This window comes from Pocillopora damicornis, chromosome 1 (genome assembly GCF_964200805.1).
Source record: "Pocillopora damicornis chromosome 1, jaPocDami1.2, whole genome shotgun sequence".
NCBI lineage: Eukaryota > Metazoa > Cnidaria > Anthozoa > Scleractinia > Pocilloporidae > Pocillopora > Pocillopora damicornis.
This window is the reverse complement of record NC_142670.1, coordinates 25839982-25856779: the sequence shown is the minus strand read 5'-3', so window position 1 is coordinate 25856779 and position 16798 is coordinate 25839982. Positions and strand designations below refer to the sequence as shown.

The following is a 16798-nucleotide window of genomic DNA, read 5'->3' as shown; positions in this document are numbered from 1 at the left end:
GAAATTGAAGACTATAAAAATAACATTTTAAACATTGAAGTATAGTTTTACTTCTTAGTTGTAACTGCAGCACTATGTAAATTGTTTTGCTCCATGTTACGACTGTCAGTACTGTTGTGAATGGATTTTGATCATGTGTACTACTATATGTTTGTATTATTTGTTACTAGACATTTAAAAACTGACATTAAAAAAATGTATACTCTGAACTTGAGCCAAGGGGCCCATCCAGCTGGAGCTTATCCTGGTTTCCAATATTACCCCTAAATTAAACCTGAAGGCCATGAGAATAAAGGAACTGATCACCAATGAAGCTCTTGATTGTTAGACAAATTCTCCTAGTCAGGACCTTAGAAATGTTTAGAGAACAGTATGGAGAATATGCTGATGTTAGAGTCTAAAGGGTTAAAAGTGATATAATTTGGGGAACCTTTTGAAAACAGGCGCCTTTCTGATACAAATGCTATGCTCTATCCTATCAGTGTTGGTAGTGCAAAGATTCAGCTATAGACTGCTAGTCATTCATTTTCCAATCATTTTTATTTTCCATTCTTGACCAAAATTATTTTGATGCAAGGTACAATTATAATATTTGTTAATTTTTTTTAGTCATTACAACTCTATTGGTTAACCACTTGAAAGTTTATGCTTGCCTTACCAATATTATTCTAAATTTATGCAGGATATTTTATTTATCATTAATTAATTCCCTTGAAAAATGACTTAAAGAAACACTGTTATGAAATGATAAGTTTTAATTCAAGGCATAGCAACTACAAAATCTATTCTTTAATCATCAGGTTGTATGTTGTTGTTTAAAGAAGCACATTCTTTGGGGCTTCATCTGCTATTTTTGGCATGCCAGCCACAATACCGGACTCAATACCACATTCATCTTTGCCACGCAGAATCTTAAAGTATCCTGTTTGGAGAAATTAAAAATAGAAAAAAGGGCTTATGATCTTTTACTTCTCCCGGATGATAATAATAGCTTAGGCTCTTAGCTGTATGCAGTAAAATATATGGGTTCACCTGTAACTAGTTGATGATCCCTAAGAGTAACTAGCATCTAATTTCTCCTTGAAATATCACCCCTGAATCACACCGTGAGGTCACAAGAACAAAGTGGATGATTCTACTGGAAAGGCTTGACGCTTCCAGTTCAAATTCCCCACCCCAACCAGGCAAGGTAAAATTCTCTACCTTGAGGGACAAAAAAAAGTCAAATGCCTGTGGGGTTGCCTGGGAGGGGGGCAGTTGAGGGAGGGAGTTGGGGAAGTGAATGTCCAAGCCTTACATTTATTGACCCATCAAGGCTAACAATCTTTTATATATTCAATTACCTTTGTCTCCCCAGTCTGTATTCCAGGAATTGGCCACAAGCCTAATTGTAGGAAAAAAATTCTTAAAAGATCTGTTTCCCCTTCAAATTTCATGTGCCAAAGTCACAAGTGGTATTTTATGGTTGTTTAACCATTAATTATATTTGGATGACTTGAAGTTGTTCTTACATGGAAGTTAAAAGACACGTAGCTCTTGAGTAGAGCTATAACAATAAGCATACCAGAATGTAGCTACCAGTAATAAAACAGAGTTGAAGCTGCAGAGGTTTTGATTAGTTTTGTCATAAGCAGCTGCCAATGCTGTGATTAGCAGCTGTGTGCGAAAAAGGGACTGAAGGTGAAATTCAAATGCAAGAGCCTGCTTGCAGGCTAAACAGATGGTAGTAGGAGGTCTTGAAGGTGGCGGTCAACTGGCAGTAACCAGCTTTTAACCCGTAACTCCCACAAGTGATTAACTTGAAACTTCTCCCTATAATATCCATACATTTTCTGTAAACAGGTAATAAGAATATTCAAACTTATCAGGGAGAAGCTGCTATAGCACCAAGTTCTCATAACTAATTTACAAGGAATGTTAGCAGCTAAAGGGGAGAATTAAGAATCAGATCTTGGGAGTTAAAGGGTTAAAGAAACCTCCTGGAGCTGACAATAAGCAATCCAGAATGAAGTTGACCTAAAACATTAACTTCAACCAAACTTGACTGTTAAGTTACAAAAAATTAAGAGTGATGTCCAATAGCTAACATTGGCCCTGAAGTTGCTCCAGTGTGAATTATTTTGCAGAAAAATGGGAAATAAAATAACTACAGATCATTTGCAAATTTGAACCAACATGGAAAATCAGAGGAGGAGACATCCATTTTCTGTGGTTTGCAGTTTAAGGTCATCACAGTCACACTTTAAGTCTATTGTCTTCAGGTAAACCTCTTTCAACATGGTATTTTAACCTAAAAATCAGTGATATAAAATTACTCTTACCAATAAGGTGTGTCATTCTCTGTACCCCAGCCTAGGATCTTTATAGCATGGCCACCAAGGGGCTGTCCTGTTGTGTGTTGATAAACACCTACAGGATAATTAAATCACACTGGTAATTACTTAAAAGGACACGTCAAATACACAAAAACTAATGAGATGTTGTTAAGTAAAATTGACATATTTACAATACAGATAATGACAAAGATCATGATTATAGTGATTATGTGATCATGATAATAAAAATGACATCTCAGAGCTAATTAAATGGATGAACAACAGTTCAAGCTTTATATTATCTTATAGGTGAGTGAAAAAGTTCTTGAAAACTGGAGAGAGAGCTAGGTGAAGCTTGACAGAGCCTGATTATTGAGAGCCTCTTAGCAACACTCCCAGATATAATTAGTCAGGACACTTCTCCAGAATGTCTATATGATGTTCTTTTGGCCCTCTCTCCTTTCCCATATCATCAAATACCATTGTGTCTATGCCATCTTGCAGACCAAAATTGAAAGAAGCAGGGAAGACATTAAGTGTCCCAACAAATGTGTCTGCGAGTGGAGGTTGTATATCTCTCCTCCTGGTACAAGTGGCAACTTTATGGGGCAGGTTTAACGACATGTGACATCAATACCTAAGAAAATGAGTGAAGGAATGCATTGTCTCAACATAGCTGAAAGCACTCACCACTCTTGTAAGAAGGGAAATCAGAATAAACAGTGAAGGCTCCTTCTACAGGGCCATTTGTCATGATTTCCTTTTGAATCTGTTCCATTTCACTGCTCACAGTGTAAGAACTCTCTCCATACCTCTTGTCATCTTCATAACTAACATTATAACCTGTTCAATAAAACATCAAATAAAAAAAAGCTCACCAGACAATTTTTTTTTCAAGCTCTTACTCTTTATAATCTATCCCACCCACAATTTAGCCTTTTTGTCTTTCATAGCTGTTAATTTTTTGTGAATAAGTTTCTCTTTTTTGTGTGTGTGCGTAAATGTAAATGATGTCCCTGTAACTATATATGCATCATCACATTGTACCTAAAGTAGGTAGAACAATTTAAGCAGCATAAATATTAATTGTATCTTAAGAGTACTGTAAGTAAGTAGTGTAACACAATGTACATAGAGAGTCCAGAGAAAGGAACCTTAATGTAGTGAATCTAAGTATCATGTTGTAAAAAAAAAAAAAATAAAAAAAAAAAAAAGGCAATTACTATAGAATAGAACTAACCCTTTAACTTCCATGCGTGACCAAGACAGAATTTCTCCTTACAATATCAATACAATATCAACCAGATAGATGATGAGAATAAAGAAAAATATCAATTTGGGGATAATTAGTTGATCCAATACTAAATTCTCTGAACTAACATTATAAGAATTGTATAGTTGACAGTAAGGAGAATTACAAATAATTTGATCTGGGAGTTAAAGGGTTGAAAAATGAGCAAGGAAATGGATCAGTACTCTCTCTTTGTAAAGTTAATATATGTGCGGAAGGAACACCTCTTGTCATTTTTATGTTTTTACACAGGTTTTAGGCAACATTGGTTCCCCAATTTTTTAAGTAGCGATCTTGCCTGGTTCACACTTCTTTTCACATCTAGGTGTAGGAACAATTGTTTTGCTGCAAGGTTGCAGTTTTCCCACAACATGGTGATCACAAGCTTTCACTAAGTATGGCTGACATCCTTTATGGGAGTCGTACTGTCCTCCTGTGACTAAACCACTACTTTTCCAGTACTCCCTGAAAAAAAAGAGAAAAAATCTTGTTTTAGGGACAGTCATTATTTAAAGCTTGGGGGTAGGAGGGTGGAGGATTTAGGAGGCATAATCATATGGTTTTCAGAGGAGATAGAGGTGGGTCAGTTGTCACTAACAGAACATAAAGGGGAACTATAGAAATTGATTGCCAATAATGAAGAATCATTAGCCTTATGGGAGGGGGAAGGGGGGAAGAATTAGGTAAATTCTACTGTGACATGACCTAAACCATCCAGCCCTTCCCAGGTAATAAAAAAATGACCATTACAAAATTTTTTTTTGTCCACCAGTGTACTTGAATGAACCAATTTATGATAATGCTAATGAAACATCAATAGATTGGAAGCGACCCATCCAATGAAATACCAAAACAGACTTCTACATATTTAAATGAATACGAGATTATCTGCTTTCTTAGAGTAAAATATGTAGGGAAAATTTCTGAAAATTTAAGCTTCAGAATTAATTCTGTGTTATATTACTGAAATCTAAATTTTCAACCTAAAATAGCTGAAATTATAAGCAATGTATGGATGATGGTTTTGAGAATTTAAGTTTAGAACTTGGCACTTACTGATAAAATTAATCAATATCTAATTTAATGTATTTTAATTTATACTATAATTACCAAGCGGCTTCAGGGAATCCTCCATTGCATCTGAAATAAATTAATAACAAATAATAATAATAATAATAAGGACAAATTATGATGACAATAATAATAATTTGTATAAAGACATGGTTTCTATTCTTTTAACAAAAAGTTAATGATTATAGGATTCTGAATTATCATAGGGTTACTATGCCTTTACTAAGATCATTTTTCCTTTTTTTTTTCCTTTTCTTTTTCAGGCTTCTTAACTCTTAAAACTCCCATGTGACTTCTCTCTGAAATATCCATCCAGCAAACAGGCAATGAAGTTATTATCTTAATGTAACGCCAAACTCTTAAAACTTATTCACAAGGATATATGTAGCAGCAAGAGGGGAGAATTCTTAATCAGATCTTTTGAGTTAACAGGCCAAAAATGACCATCAAAACTAAAAAGACAACCTCCATAATAACCCTTTAACTCCCATGAGTGACCAACACAGAATTTTCCTTACAATATCAATACAATATCAACCAGATAAGTGATGAGAATATCGAAAATCTTGATTTGGGAATAATTAGTTGATCTGATACTAAATTCTCTGAACTAACAATATAAGAATTGTATGGTTGACAGCAAGGAGAATTACAAAATTTGATCTGGGGTTTAAAGGGTTAGGAGAAATTCCCACAGCCACCCACCCCATTCCACAAGATGAACAGCAGGAAAGCAAATCTTCAGCAGAAATGTGAGGTGTCAGTTTTCCATTTGACTTAATACAGATTCTGTCTGTCATAGCCTCCACAGCTCCAAATGCCTAGACAAGAAAAAATGAAAAAATGATTTTCTGCAAGATCAGCAACTCTTAAACACTTGAAAGTCAGAGGCAGAGAGCTAGCTGTTGTAAGAATTATTTACCAAAGAAAGTTATAAAAGTAATATTAATCACAGGACTAAATTGGATAAGGTTTTATGAGAAAACCCTTTCTTATTTAGCAAAATGTTATAGTCTCAAACATAACAGTAGAGTTCAAAATGGCAAACTGACCCAGCAACTTCCACAAGCACCTTGGTCTCGGATTTCATTTGTTGATGGACAATCAGACCATTGTTCCCTGGAGTCAAATGTGGATGGTATCTCTTGCTCAATGATTTCATAATCTGTCTTCACTAAGGATGCAAACAACAAATGTCACACAAAAACAAAAGAAAGAAAACGGTCATCATTTATCGCCTAAGTGAGGAGGTCAGAGGATTTTGATTGTGTCACAATCAATTTGACCTGACCCCTCTTAAAAGGCACTTTTGGGGAGTGTTTTATTGCATTAACAAGAAAGTATGGCTCCAATGCAGTGATGTCACATCCTACATAACTGTAACCAATTCAACTAACTGCTTTCCAGATCACGAGATTTTCTGTAACCATGACAATGCAAATACCATAGGAATTGTGTATGGCAAAACTTTGATGACAATTTGGATTATCATAGTAGTGATATCAATTTCCTTTTTTTCTTTTGCAGTAAGCTTTACAATATTCTTTTTGGAAATTTTCCCACATCAAAACGCAGAAACTCAAGATTTCAACTCAAGATTTCAACTCAAGATTTCCCCTCAAGATTTCCCCTCGAGATTTCCCTTCGAGATTTTCCCTCGAGATTTTCATTCGAGATTTTCCCTCGAGATTTTCCCTCGAGATTTTCCCTCGAGATTTCCCCTCGAGATTTCCCCTCGAGATTTTCCCTCGAGATTTTCCCTCGAGATTTTCCCTCGAGATTTTCCCTCGAGATTTTCCCTCGAGATTTTCCCTCGAGATTTTCCCTCGAGATTTTCCCTCGAGATTTTCCCTCGAGCACAATTTGCTAGCTTCTTAGGTTACCCACCCTAAAAACTTAGTAGTTCCCATGAAGCAGGGTTGTCTAACTTATACATTTTCTGTAAAAGTCAACATGCACAGCCAACTTTGACTACAGTATACAAAAAGAACGCGATCACCTCAAAATCCTTCTTATCGATTGACGATTACTCCAAAAACCTTGTGAAAGTTATCTTTACCTTAATTGAAAATATGTATTATCCCTTCAGTTTCGTTATATCTCGCCTGGTTTCGTTTCGTTTCGTTTTGTTCCGAATAACAGAATAAGCCGAATTTACAGGTCCTTACGAACGCTCCAGAATGATCTTAACTCTTATGACTGCGTACATGTTGAATAACTAACCTGCCAAGATCCCCAGCTTTAATGGCTTCGGTTTGATCTGATCATCTAGCGGGACGCCGCATAAACGCTTGAAATACTCAGCATCGTAACCAGCGTAATCTGGATCTGCTTTCCAAGTTGCGTACGTGTTGATGTAATCAATCTCTTCTACCTTGAGTGGTTCGTGCAGATATTTCGCCTGACACGAGATGAACAGCGCCACCAGAGTCACAAACAGAGCCGCCATGGGAAGCAGAGATCCCGATTTCGGAGAATTTGAATTCTTTTGAGGCTAACAAAGCGCGAGCTGCTACAACAGAGTCTGCGGAAATGTCCTGAACGTTAAATTTATAAGTCACAAGACCTGAGCGGAAGTCACAAGACTTGAGGAATTTCGGTCACGAGTTTAGGTTCTTGAATTTCACTTTAGAAACCAAATAGGATGAACGCACTCTAAGCAATAATAGCTGTAACGTCACTGTTTCATCGCAGCTGTAAGAAAAACAAAAGTTGCTGCATCATCGACATGGGAACAGCCTGGACATGTGAAAATTTGAAATAGATATACGCGATGTTACTAATTCTATCACAAGCTCTAGAAAAAGAACAAATTTTTGTTACCTGATAGGAATCGAACCCCAGTCATACCGATTCCACCCTAATTATAGTACTTTATCTCTATACTCGAAAGCGAATGAGCATTGTGTTAGCGCATTGTGTAAAATCGCACGTGGCAAAGGCATCATGTTAGTAAGTAGATTTGGAACGATGGTGTATACTGAGTCTAGTCGTAAGATAAAGGAAATCTTCTTTCCTATTTGTCCTTTTTTTTTTTTTTTCTCACAGGTGCGGGACAAATAAAAATTTCTGCGAATCCCTGACAAGATCTTGTTGTGTTTTGTCTCTATTTTTGCGAATCATAGTTGTCATTTTAAACAGACCTATTTCTTTGTTGTATGTGTTTGTTATTTGTTATCTTCATTTACCCTATTCATTTATTTCTTTATTCGGACTGTTTGTCGTTGATTCCTCATCCAAGCTGGTTGTAATGAACATGGGGAGGCTGGAGTGGGCGTTGGCTGGCGACAGCCGGCCGAGGCCAAGACTCGTACCCAGTCGCCATTACGTGTTTTGTGGGGAGAGAAGATTGGATAATGAATTAAGGCGAGCGAAGCGATAGATCAGCCCGATTAACCTCGTTATTTCCCTTAAGGATCAGAAAAACCTGAACTCAGAGGTGAGGCCAGTTGGCCAGAGGCCGATTTTTTTTCTGCGTTTTTAGGGACCGAGAAGAAGTCGAGGTCCATGAAAACGCCAAACGCCACGTTGGCTATCATCCAACCATCTTGACCAAACGAGCTTGGTCAATTAAGGATTTAACATATTGCAAAACGATTTTGCTTTGTCCAGAATGACATGATTATTTATTTTGAGAGCCGGGAAAGAAAGCTAACTGTATATGTAGCACAAAAACACACAAGAGAAATTTATGTTTTCTTTGTTTTTCCGCTTTTTGCGACTCAATAGTTAATATTGTCAAAAAGTTATTACTGGGATACCTGTGGTAGCCCAGTCATAAAATGCCTTTGTTTTTTTGTCGTCTTTTTTTTTCTTTTTTTTTTTTCCCTCCGCCACAAAATGGAAAAATTGCGCAATAGTACCCAGAGGTCATTGGGCCCTCAACACCATGACAACTAACTGTGATCCAATGAGGTGTTCACATGCTGATCACGCGTGCTATCTTGATGATGATTGACGTTGTCATGCACGAACAGGGCCGGGTCACATGACGAACACGAGATTTTTGCCCATAAAACTCTTTTGTCAGTCGTTTTGTATTTTAATGTGTTTGGACTACGATAATCTGGAGCATTATGGCGTAAACGCTCAAAATACTTATAGACGCATACACAAGTCGTATTGTTCGCGGCCAATCCACACAAAAATTAAAAAGAGGCAAAGTTTCCGCACAGCCCCATACTTCATTATGCATACAGTCCTTTGTTAGAAGAAAACAATAGCGCAAACAATAGATTACCTTTGGGACTATTCGCTTTGTTTTCAAGAAGTTGAATTTTTTTTTAAGTCTTTACTCAAACCTTCAAAAAATAACTCTTGCATGCATAGCATGCCTATGTTTTGAGACAGGTATATGCCCTTGGCCAGACTTGAGCTCACTATTTCAGTATACTAGTCCGACACGCGTAGTATCACTACACTTGATTCCACGGATTCAGTACCATCCAGGTATCCCAGTTACCCTGCTCACAGGGTCTAGTTAACTTTGTTGGTCTGTTTCACGTAATGGTTTTCTTTTGCAGGATCAAAGCAAGCAAGCCCGCCCGTCTTACCCGCACGGGTTGCCAATCGGAGGATTCGTGGCGCTGCCAGCGATATAATGAAACATAATTCCAACCCTGGGCCTGCCATTTATGTATACTGTCTCTAATAACGTTTTGTTTTTTTTTTTTTTTTAACGAAATAATTATTCAAAAGGGCCTCTCTCGGATTTTAAAACCTAGATGTCGTAGAGAATCACTATCTCCGCAGTTCACAACATTCCATAACACGTGTCAATGCAATTGGCTGTGCTCAGGAGCCTTTTATATTAAGCACACAGCAGGAGTCCATTGCTGTGTATGCATGGAAAAGACATCTTCTGCCAGCGCTGTGTTACCCAGTTCCCCCCTCTTCCTCCATGCAAATCCTAGAAATCTACACAGTAAATATTTTTGGAATCGGAGCAACTACAACGTCTAATCAATATTTTAAAAAAATATTATTTGCCTCCGTTATTCGGAACCAAATGGACCTCACCCTCCCCTCACCGCCAATTATTATTTTGTCTACAATTCTTTGGTCAGCGGAAACATTCAAAATTACCATGCTCTTCTGCCAAAACGACACCGAACGTTTTAGTTTTGATGGCACCGAGAGCACATGTGCGCTTCCTTGTACAAGTCTTGGAAAGTTATCTAATACTTCTTTTCGCTGTTACTTCACGAAAGTTTTGGCCATGAAAAGTTCGATTAGCTACTACGAAAGTAGATGATGGAACGTTTCTGCTCGCTTTGTCAGGTGAATGGTTTGAAACGACGGCTTATTCTGTTTCAATTGAACTTGAAGGAGGCGATTTTGCTATGTGAAGACAAGGATGTAAGTGCATTTCTTTGTGATATTTTGGCTGTCCTATCTCGAGTGAATTTCCTCGCTTAGGTACTTTCTGACTTATTTGAAAGCTAACGCGTGATAGTATGACTCTTTTACAGTGCGTTTACCCACTTGGGGTTGCAAAGAATGCCAACTTGATTGTAAGTCGGAAAGCAACCGAGGTGACTTCGTTCTCAAACTTGAAGAGAAAACGTAAGAAGAGGCCAAAACAAAGTGAATCAGAGGTAAGATGCAGCATTTTTCATTTTCTTAAGTTTGAAGAAGAGGTATTTAGTGGTGGTGTCTTTAGCAAGATACCAACTTCATCTTACAAGTAACAGCTGTGGTAAATAACGTTTGGAATTATTAGCGTAGGCATCAACGCGGTTCGCTGAAACTTGCTGCTGACAGTGCGCGTGTTCTGTATGACTCTGCTTTGCTTAACACTAAAGTTCTTACTCTTGTTTGGTGCACTTCTTGTTTTGTAGATGTAAGTTTAAATCTCGCATCATCCACGATTTTCAAAGATATCCATTACAACATGAACCATATGTTATTCTTGATTCTTTATTCAAAAATTCATTGTATTTACCTGTGGAGAGTGCAGATAATTGGCTCTTTTGCAAAATAATTGTGACAGTGCATTGCTGCGGGAAAAAGGCCATTATTTAAGTTTGTATTCTTTCATGTAGCTGTCCAATTAAAAAAAAAAAAAACAGAGAAGAAAAATGATTTTGTTATCAGAAACTTCAGTGACATCCCTTTCTCTAGAACACTGTAAGAGATTTGGTTGAATATTTGTTCTTTACAAACCCAATCATGACAGTTGCAACCTTTACTATCTCTATTTTTGTGACAACAACAGCAATACTCTCATTTTTCAGGAACCAGAAAATATTTCTCCAGGATCCAAGGCTGCAGAAAAGATCTTGCAATGGAGGAATGTTGATAGCCTTTGTTGGCTAAATTCTCTATTATCTCTACTTGTAAACAATGTCACTGTGACAACATCTCTGAGAAATCTTATGCAAAAATCAGACTCACTAGTAAGGACATTGACAGAGTCATTCAACCAGGCTCAAGAATTATCATCAACAAGCAAAGAACAAGCTGAAGTGATCTTAAAAGAAATCAGAGGGATGATTTGGACACATTTGCAGCCGAAGATGAAGTGTCAACTTGGAGTTAATGATAGTCCTGTTGCAGCTCTACCATTGCTGTTACAGGAAAATGATTTGGTGTCTGAGAGGTTTCTTCAAGTTTATCACTGGGAATTTAGGTGTTCTGCCTGTGGGTATCAACAAATTGACAAGTAAGATATACGTAACTGTCTAGGTTTTAATTGTACATTGTCATGTAATTACAAGTTTTAACCAAAACTAAGTTTGAATGGTAAACTGTTTCTCTAAGAACCACAACGGTAAATCAATTGCTCTAGGAATTTTAGACTCTTGGTTTATTTTAAACATGTGTTAATGACAAGAAAGTATGTGTAGCTGAGTTAATTGCCTCTTTTTCATGTTCTATTAGCACATGTTGAATCAAGTACATGGTATTTCATCTCTTAGCTTTTACTAAATATATTTTCCATTGGGGAATGAAATACCCAAATCTCTCAGTTCTCATCATGGATCTCTCTAATTTTAAATATTTTTATTTCATTGTAGAAGGAAGAAGCATTTAGTCACTTTTCCAAACCTAGCAAAGGACTTCAGCTTGCAAAATCTGGGATTTACAAGGCCATGTTACAGATGTAATGCTCTTGATCAGGAGAGCAAACTTGTGTATGACAGGTATTGTGTATTTTATGTCTCTTTAGTGTGGGACTTCTAAGTCAATTGTGTTTGTCACTAAACTGCTTTATTTGCATTCTTGTAATGGGATAATTGTCGTCCAAGACTGAGTCAAAAGTAGGGAAGAATTGAATTGGATTTCCCTCGTGCGGCAGTTTGTGATTGGCTTATGAAACACAACCAATCAGATGCATAAACTATAACCAACTGCTACTCAGTCTTTCATGGAATTACCTTAACCCTTAACTTTCCAACATTAATATGCATATTCTTTGCACTGTCCTCCATCCTTACCTAGTAATCTTTTCCCATATTTTTGTGACTAAAATATGTGTTTCAGGGTTGATACAACTGTAAGGACTCCATGTGATCTCAAGTGAGTGGGAACTTTTCAATGGCTTTATACATCTCTTTTTCTTCCCCAGAATGCCTGATTGCATTTTTCTTCACTTCGAGCAAGGATTGAAAGGAGGGACATATGAAGATCTTGATTTTGATGGGGAATGTGGTCGCTATAGTTTCTCACAGTTTATTCAGTATAAAAGGAATCCAGATCACTTTGTTTGCTGGACAAAGGACCATGAAGGTACAAGGCATTTTAGTTCCAACTCCATAAGGTGTTTGTTTTACCGTATTTCTTCACCTATAAGCTGACCTCGGCTATAAGCAGAGACCCTAAAAGTTAGAGACCTTCTGACAGACTTGTTTTGTCCAAAAGAAAAAGCAAAACCATCGGCTAGAAGCCAAGAGCAAAATTCTTGATTGTAACCGGCCATTTAAGTGGGCGAACCTCAAAAAAAAATTGGGAAATGGCTCAATGAACACAAAAGCTAATGAATGAGAATAAACACAAAAGATAAAAAAGCAAATCAGTGAAGATGTAAATACTACTATGCAACTTTAGAAACACAACAATACTCTCAGTTACAGTAACCTGACGAACATTTCGATTGAGTATCTCTTTCGTCACTGTTGTTTTTCTCATCATGCCAAAAGCAGGCTGCTCTTCTTATACTAGGGCTTCAAGATAAAAGTTATCGCAGAAGCTGAAGCTGTAGAAAACAGCTTGGAAAGTGTTTGAGATTATGGACTTAACGAGTCCATGGTGCGATGCTGGAGAAGAGACCAGGCAACTATTCTTTCTGCAGAATGTGCAAAAATGGGCTGTTTCACTCCCAACTGTCCTGAACTAGACGAACAAGCAATGGAGTGGTTTTCACAGCAGAGAGACCAAATATTTCATTTGTAATGTGAAATGAGAAGGGTTTTTGCCGAGTTGAGTGAGATCGTCTTTCAATGCGAGGGAAGCAATGAATCTGATTGGTGGTCAGAAATACGTTGTTGTCATGAAAATTTTAAGCATGTCACATAAAGAGCGCTGCAGTCACAGAATTTATGGTCATTTCGCATTAACATTAAATTTGTACTTGTTTTGAAATCCCAAACCCTCGGCTATAAGCCAAACCCCATTTCTTGTGAAAAAATCTCCCAAACTTTTGTGTCAAACACTGAAAAATCGTTTGGCTTATAGGTGAAGAAATGCGGTATGTACTGTAATATAATCCACTTTTCAAAGGAAATATTGAACCGTGAATGAACAGTGATACCCTTTGCAAGTTCTATACAGCGTGATTGTGCTGGCTGTCATTAGATTCTGCTTTTCCCTTTTGATTTTTGTTTAAATTCTTGCAGGGAAAAGATGGATGGAATTAGATGATCTAAAATCACCAATCTGCAGCTGGAGTTCTTCACCACCAAATGTTCCTCTGTCAGAAGTGCATATTGCAGTTTGGGAAAAAGTGTCAGTTGTTATCAATCCACTGATTCCCCCTCCTAAATTTAAGGAGATCAGCAGAACAGAAGTCAAAACTAACCATAGTGCACAACCTACCCAGGACAAAAGATTTGGAAAGATATCCTCAATGCCATTGTTAAGTATTGATTGCAGTGCAACCTTCGCTCCATCTCAGGATATCAACAAATCACTTTGTTCATCACCCCTTAATTCCCCTGCATTATCTCCATCAAGGAGCAGAACAGTGTTAAATTTGTCACTCCAAACCAAAAGTGGGCAATTTGAACCTTACATTCCCAGGAAAAAGAGACTTGTTACCCAAAGCTCTCCTAACTCTCCTATATGTATTAGTAATCCAAAGTTGAATTCCAATGGGATTGCGCCACAACCATTTTTGACATGGCAAGAAGTCAAGGAACAAAACAAGAAGTTAAGTTTTGATGAATTGCAGAGTGACAGTGGATACTCAAGTCCAGCATCTGTAAGTTCATGTGGTAGCCTTGTGATTTGTCAGTCAAACATGAATGTATCAGTTGATGAACACCAGGAAGGACCTCATGAAAATGGCAATGAAAAGAAAAATGTTGCTGGGCAGAACAATTATCCAAATGGCAAGAATCTTGTTTCCAAGAGCCCTGATTCGTCTTCACGTAGAAGGAGCAGTGATTTAGTGTGCGAGGTAAATCCTCTTGACTTGGCAGATAAACTTGAACATCTGTTACCAGACTGTTTACTTGAGAATCCCAGGGATTCAGAAAAAAATCCCAGGGAATTAGTTGAGTGCAGGACAATAGATAGTAAGGAAACAAAGTTGGAGAACATTGCACAACTTTCTGCTCAACAAGATCAGTTTATTCTTGACTTGCTGCTTACATAAGATGATCCTTAGCAACTTTTTTGGTATAATTGTAACATTATTTTGTAATAAAGAAACTGCTTCATATCACCATGGATAAGTGTGCAGCAGTGTTCATTTTTTTGTGGTATTGTATAGGAGATCAGTGAACTGGTACTCAAACTCTTTTTTTTTTTCTTTTAACTCAAATTACCCATAGAAAAAGAATCAGCTTTGAAGTGTGACAGTGACATGGCAATGAATGTCACCCCTTTAAATCTCCTTACTGTTCGCCATACAATTCTAATGTTGGTTCAGAGAATTTGTTATTGGATCAGGTAATAATCCCCTCATTTAAATCTTTCTTTATTCTCATTACTAGTTTGCTTGACATTGCATTGATATTGTAGGGAGAAATTCTGTCTTGGTCACATATAAGAGTTAACCCTTAACACCCTAGCATAAGTGTGAATATTCTCCACACTGTCAATTGTACATCTTCTTTGGTGTTGATAGCTAGTATTAGTTTAACAGTCAAGAGCCTGTTTAAATGATGATCATTTCCTTCATTCTCGTGAACTTTACGTGTGATTCAGGAATGATATTGTTAGTCACTCCTTGGGGTTAAAGTCTAAACGTTTCTCTTCCAATGTTTCTCTTCTCATGTTTTACTGGGCTGACCTTTTCAGTGAAAGGAGTTATCTAGTGTTTTTGGAGGACCAAATCCAAACTAACCACAAAAACCAATCAGATGTAAAGAAAATAGTGCAAGGTGTACATGAAAATGTTTTTTAAAAACCAAGCAAACTGCTGAGTTGTGATTGGTTTCTTGTTTAGAATCTGATCAGTTACAGAGGGGTCTTCTGGACCAATTTTGAAGAAAAGTAATGCAAAACCAAGGAAAACCCTGAACAATTATATGGCCCTCAATTGAAGATTGTTGTGTGGTTAACAAATACATCCTATGTTGCCATCTGTCTGTTCAGTAACAGATTGCAAATGACATCAAGATGAAGCGCACAAAGCAAGACACAGCCAAGTACGTCACTGATGTTCATACATTATGACATCTGTGATTTGTTTCCATACAGAACCATAGCAACATTAAATCTATTTCAGTTAAGAGAGATGGTAAGTTTTGAGTTCAGTAAAGAAATAGAGAAAGATGTTTTTCATCTTATCATGAGTGTAAGACAAAGAAAAAAAACATGATGCAATAGACATTGCTGATCCTAGCAGTATGCAGGACGTTACATAGGAACTTCGCAATAGACCTTAGTCACCATAGAGTCTCTGTAGCTCATTGGTAGAGCATTGGCCATGGAGTGTGAAATCCGGAGGTCTAAGGTTTGATTCCTCATGGGGACTCAGAATTTTTTTCTTTGTCTCATGCTCGTGACAAGACAAAAACATCTTTCTCTTTGGAATCTGTTTTACATGGTGAAAAAGCAAAATCTTGTTAATTGTGATCTCTTCTGAGCATCTGTCCGTTATTAGATCATAAGTAAAAACCAATTAGATTTGAGTATAATCAGTTTAAAATACAGCTGTATAATAACTACAGCATTACAAATCCATTCACTGTCAGGGTGCGAATCGCATTTAGTTCCAAACAGGTTATCTTGCATTTAAGCTAATACTCTTGTTCACTGGTGGCTAGTGTTCCTGTAATTTGTGTTCAGTAAGTTTCTATTTCGAAGAGTGGACGCACTGTCTAACTCCTAAATATGACCTGAAACCAACATACCTAGTTCATTTCGATATTAATCAATAATTTTGCTTCATTTTCATTCATCTCCACGGTGGTGGTTTATATGCTGATTTTGGTCTTTTCCCCACAGTTTGAGCTCTTGAACTCGTTCTTGAACTTGTTCTAGACGAGGAGCGGAAACTTTGGGGAGTTCTTGATCTGGAAGTAGTTTCGAGTTCATCGCCCGCGTTGTCAAACGTAAGCCTTGAGTTACAATCAAATAATAATGGTCTATCACGCTTTTCCTCGTTCTGCTTTTCCCATGGAGGGTCAAATTCACTCGGCGGAGGGGAATCAGAGCGTTTTGTCCTTCTTTCCCCGAAGAGCGTTTCATCAACGTGAGTGGGAGAAAATTTTACTGGTTTGTAACCACGAACTGGAGTACTGAGAGTACTCCTTGAATGAGGTCTTGTCTGTGCCGTTGGGCAGTAAAACAACAGCGGTTGAGAGGGTGTTTTGGTGGGAGAATTTTTTCGGTCCACCCACGGTGGTTCAAAATCAGGAACATTAACTGTTTCTCTTGCCTTGACACGTTCTCCAAATAGTGTTTCATCAACTATCGGGCGGACGAATTTCATCCTGCTTCCGTTTGATGC

At 37.5% G+C, this 16798-nt stretch overlaps 2 protein-coding genes across 2 annotated transcripts; one reads left to right on the top strand and one right to left on the bottom strand.

Moving 5' to 3' along the window:
- Positions 1–521: 521 nt before the first annotated feature.
- Positions 522–7189, bottom strand: LOC113675535 (cathepsin B). Its single transcript, XM_089212664.1, has 9 exons — positions 6901–7189; positions 5730–5851; positions 5383–5498; positions 4717–4746; positions 3905–4071; positions 3006–3158; positions 2322–2409; positions 1344–1384; positions 522–922 (listed from the first exon to the last, which is right to left on the bottom strand). Exons 1-9 carry the CDS (start codon positions 7124–7126, stop codon positions 816–818), a joined length of 1050 nt encoding a protein of 349 aa, XP_089068790.1. The 5' UTR covers positions 7127–7189; the 3' UTR covers positions 522–815.
- Positions 7190–9338: 2149 nt separating this feature from the next.
- On the top strand, positions 9339–14570 carry LOC113675536 (SUMO-specific isopeptidase USPL1). Its single transcript, XM_027192132.2, has 6 exons — positions 9339–10035; positions 10149–10274; positions 10914–11341; positions 11697–11822; positions 12248–12408; positions 13515–14570. Exons 1-6 carry the CDS (start codon positions 9928–9930, stop codon positions 14492–14494), a joined length of 1929 nt encoding a protein of 642 aa, XP_027047933.2. The 5' UTR covers positions 9339–9927; the 3' UTR covers positions 14495–14570.
- Positions 14571–16798: the final 2228 nt, after the last annotated feature.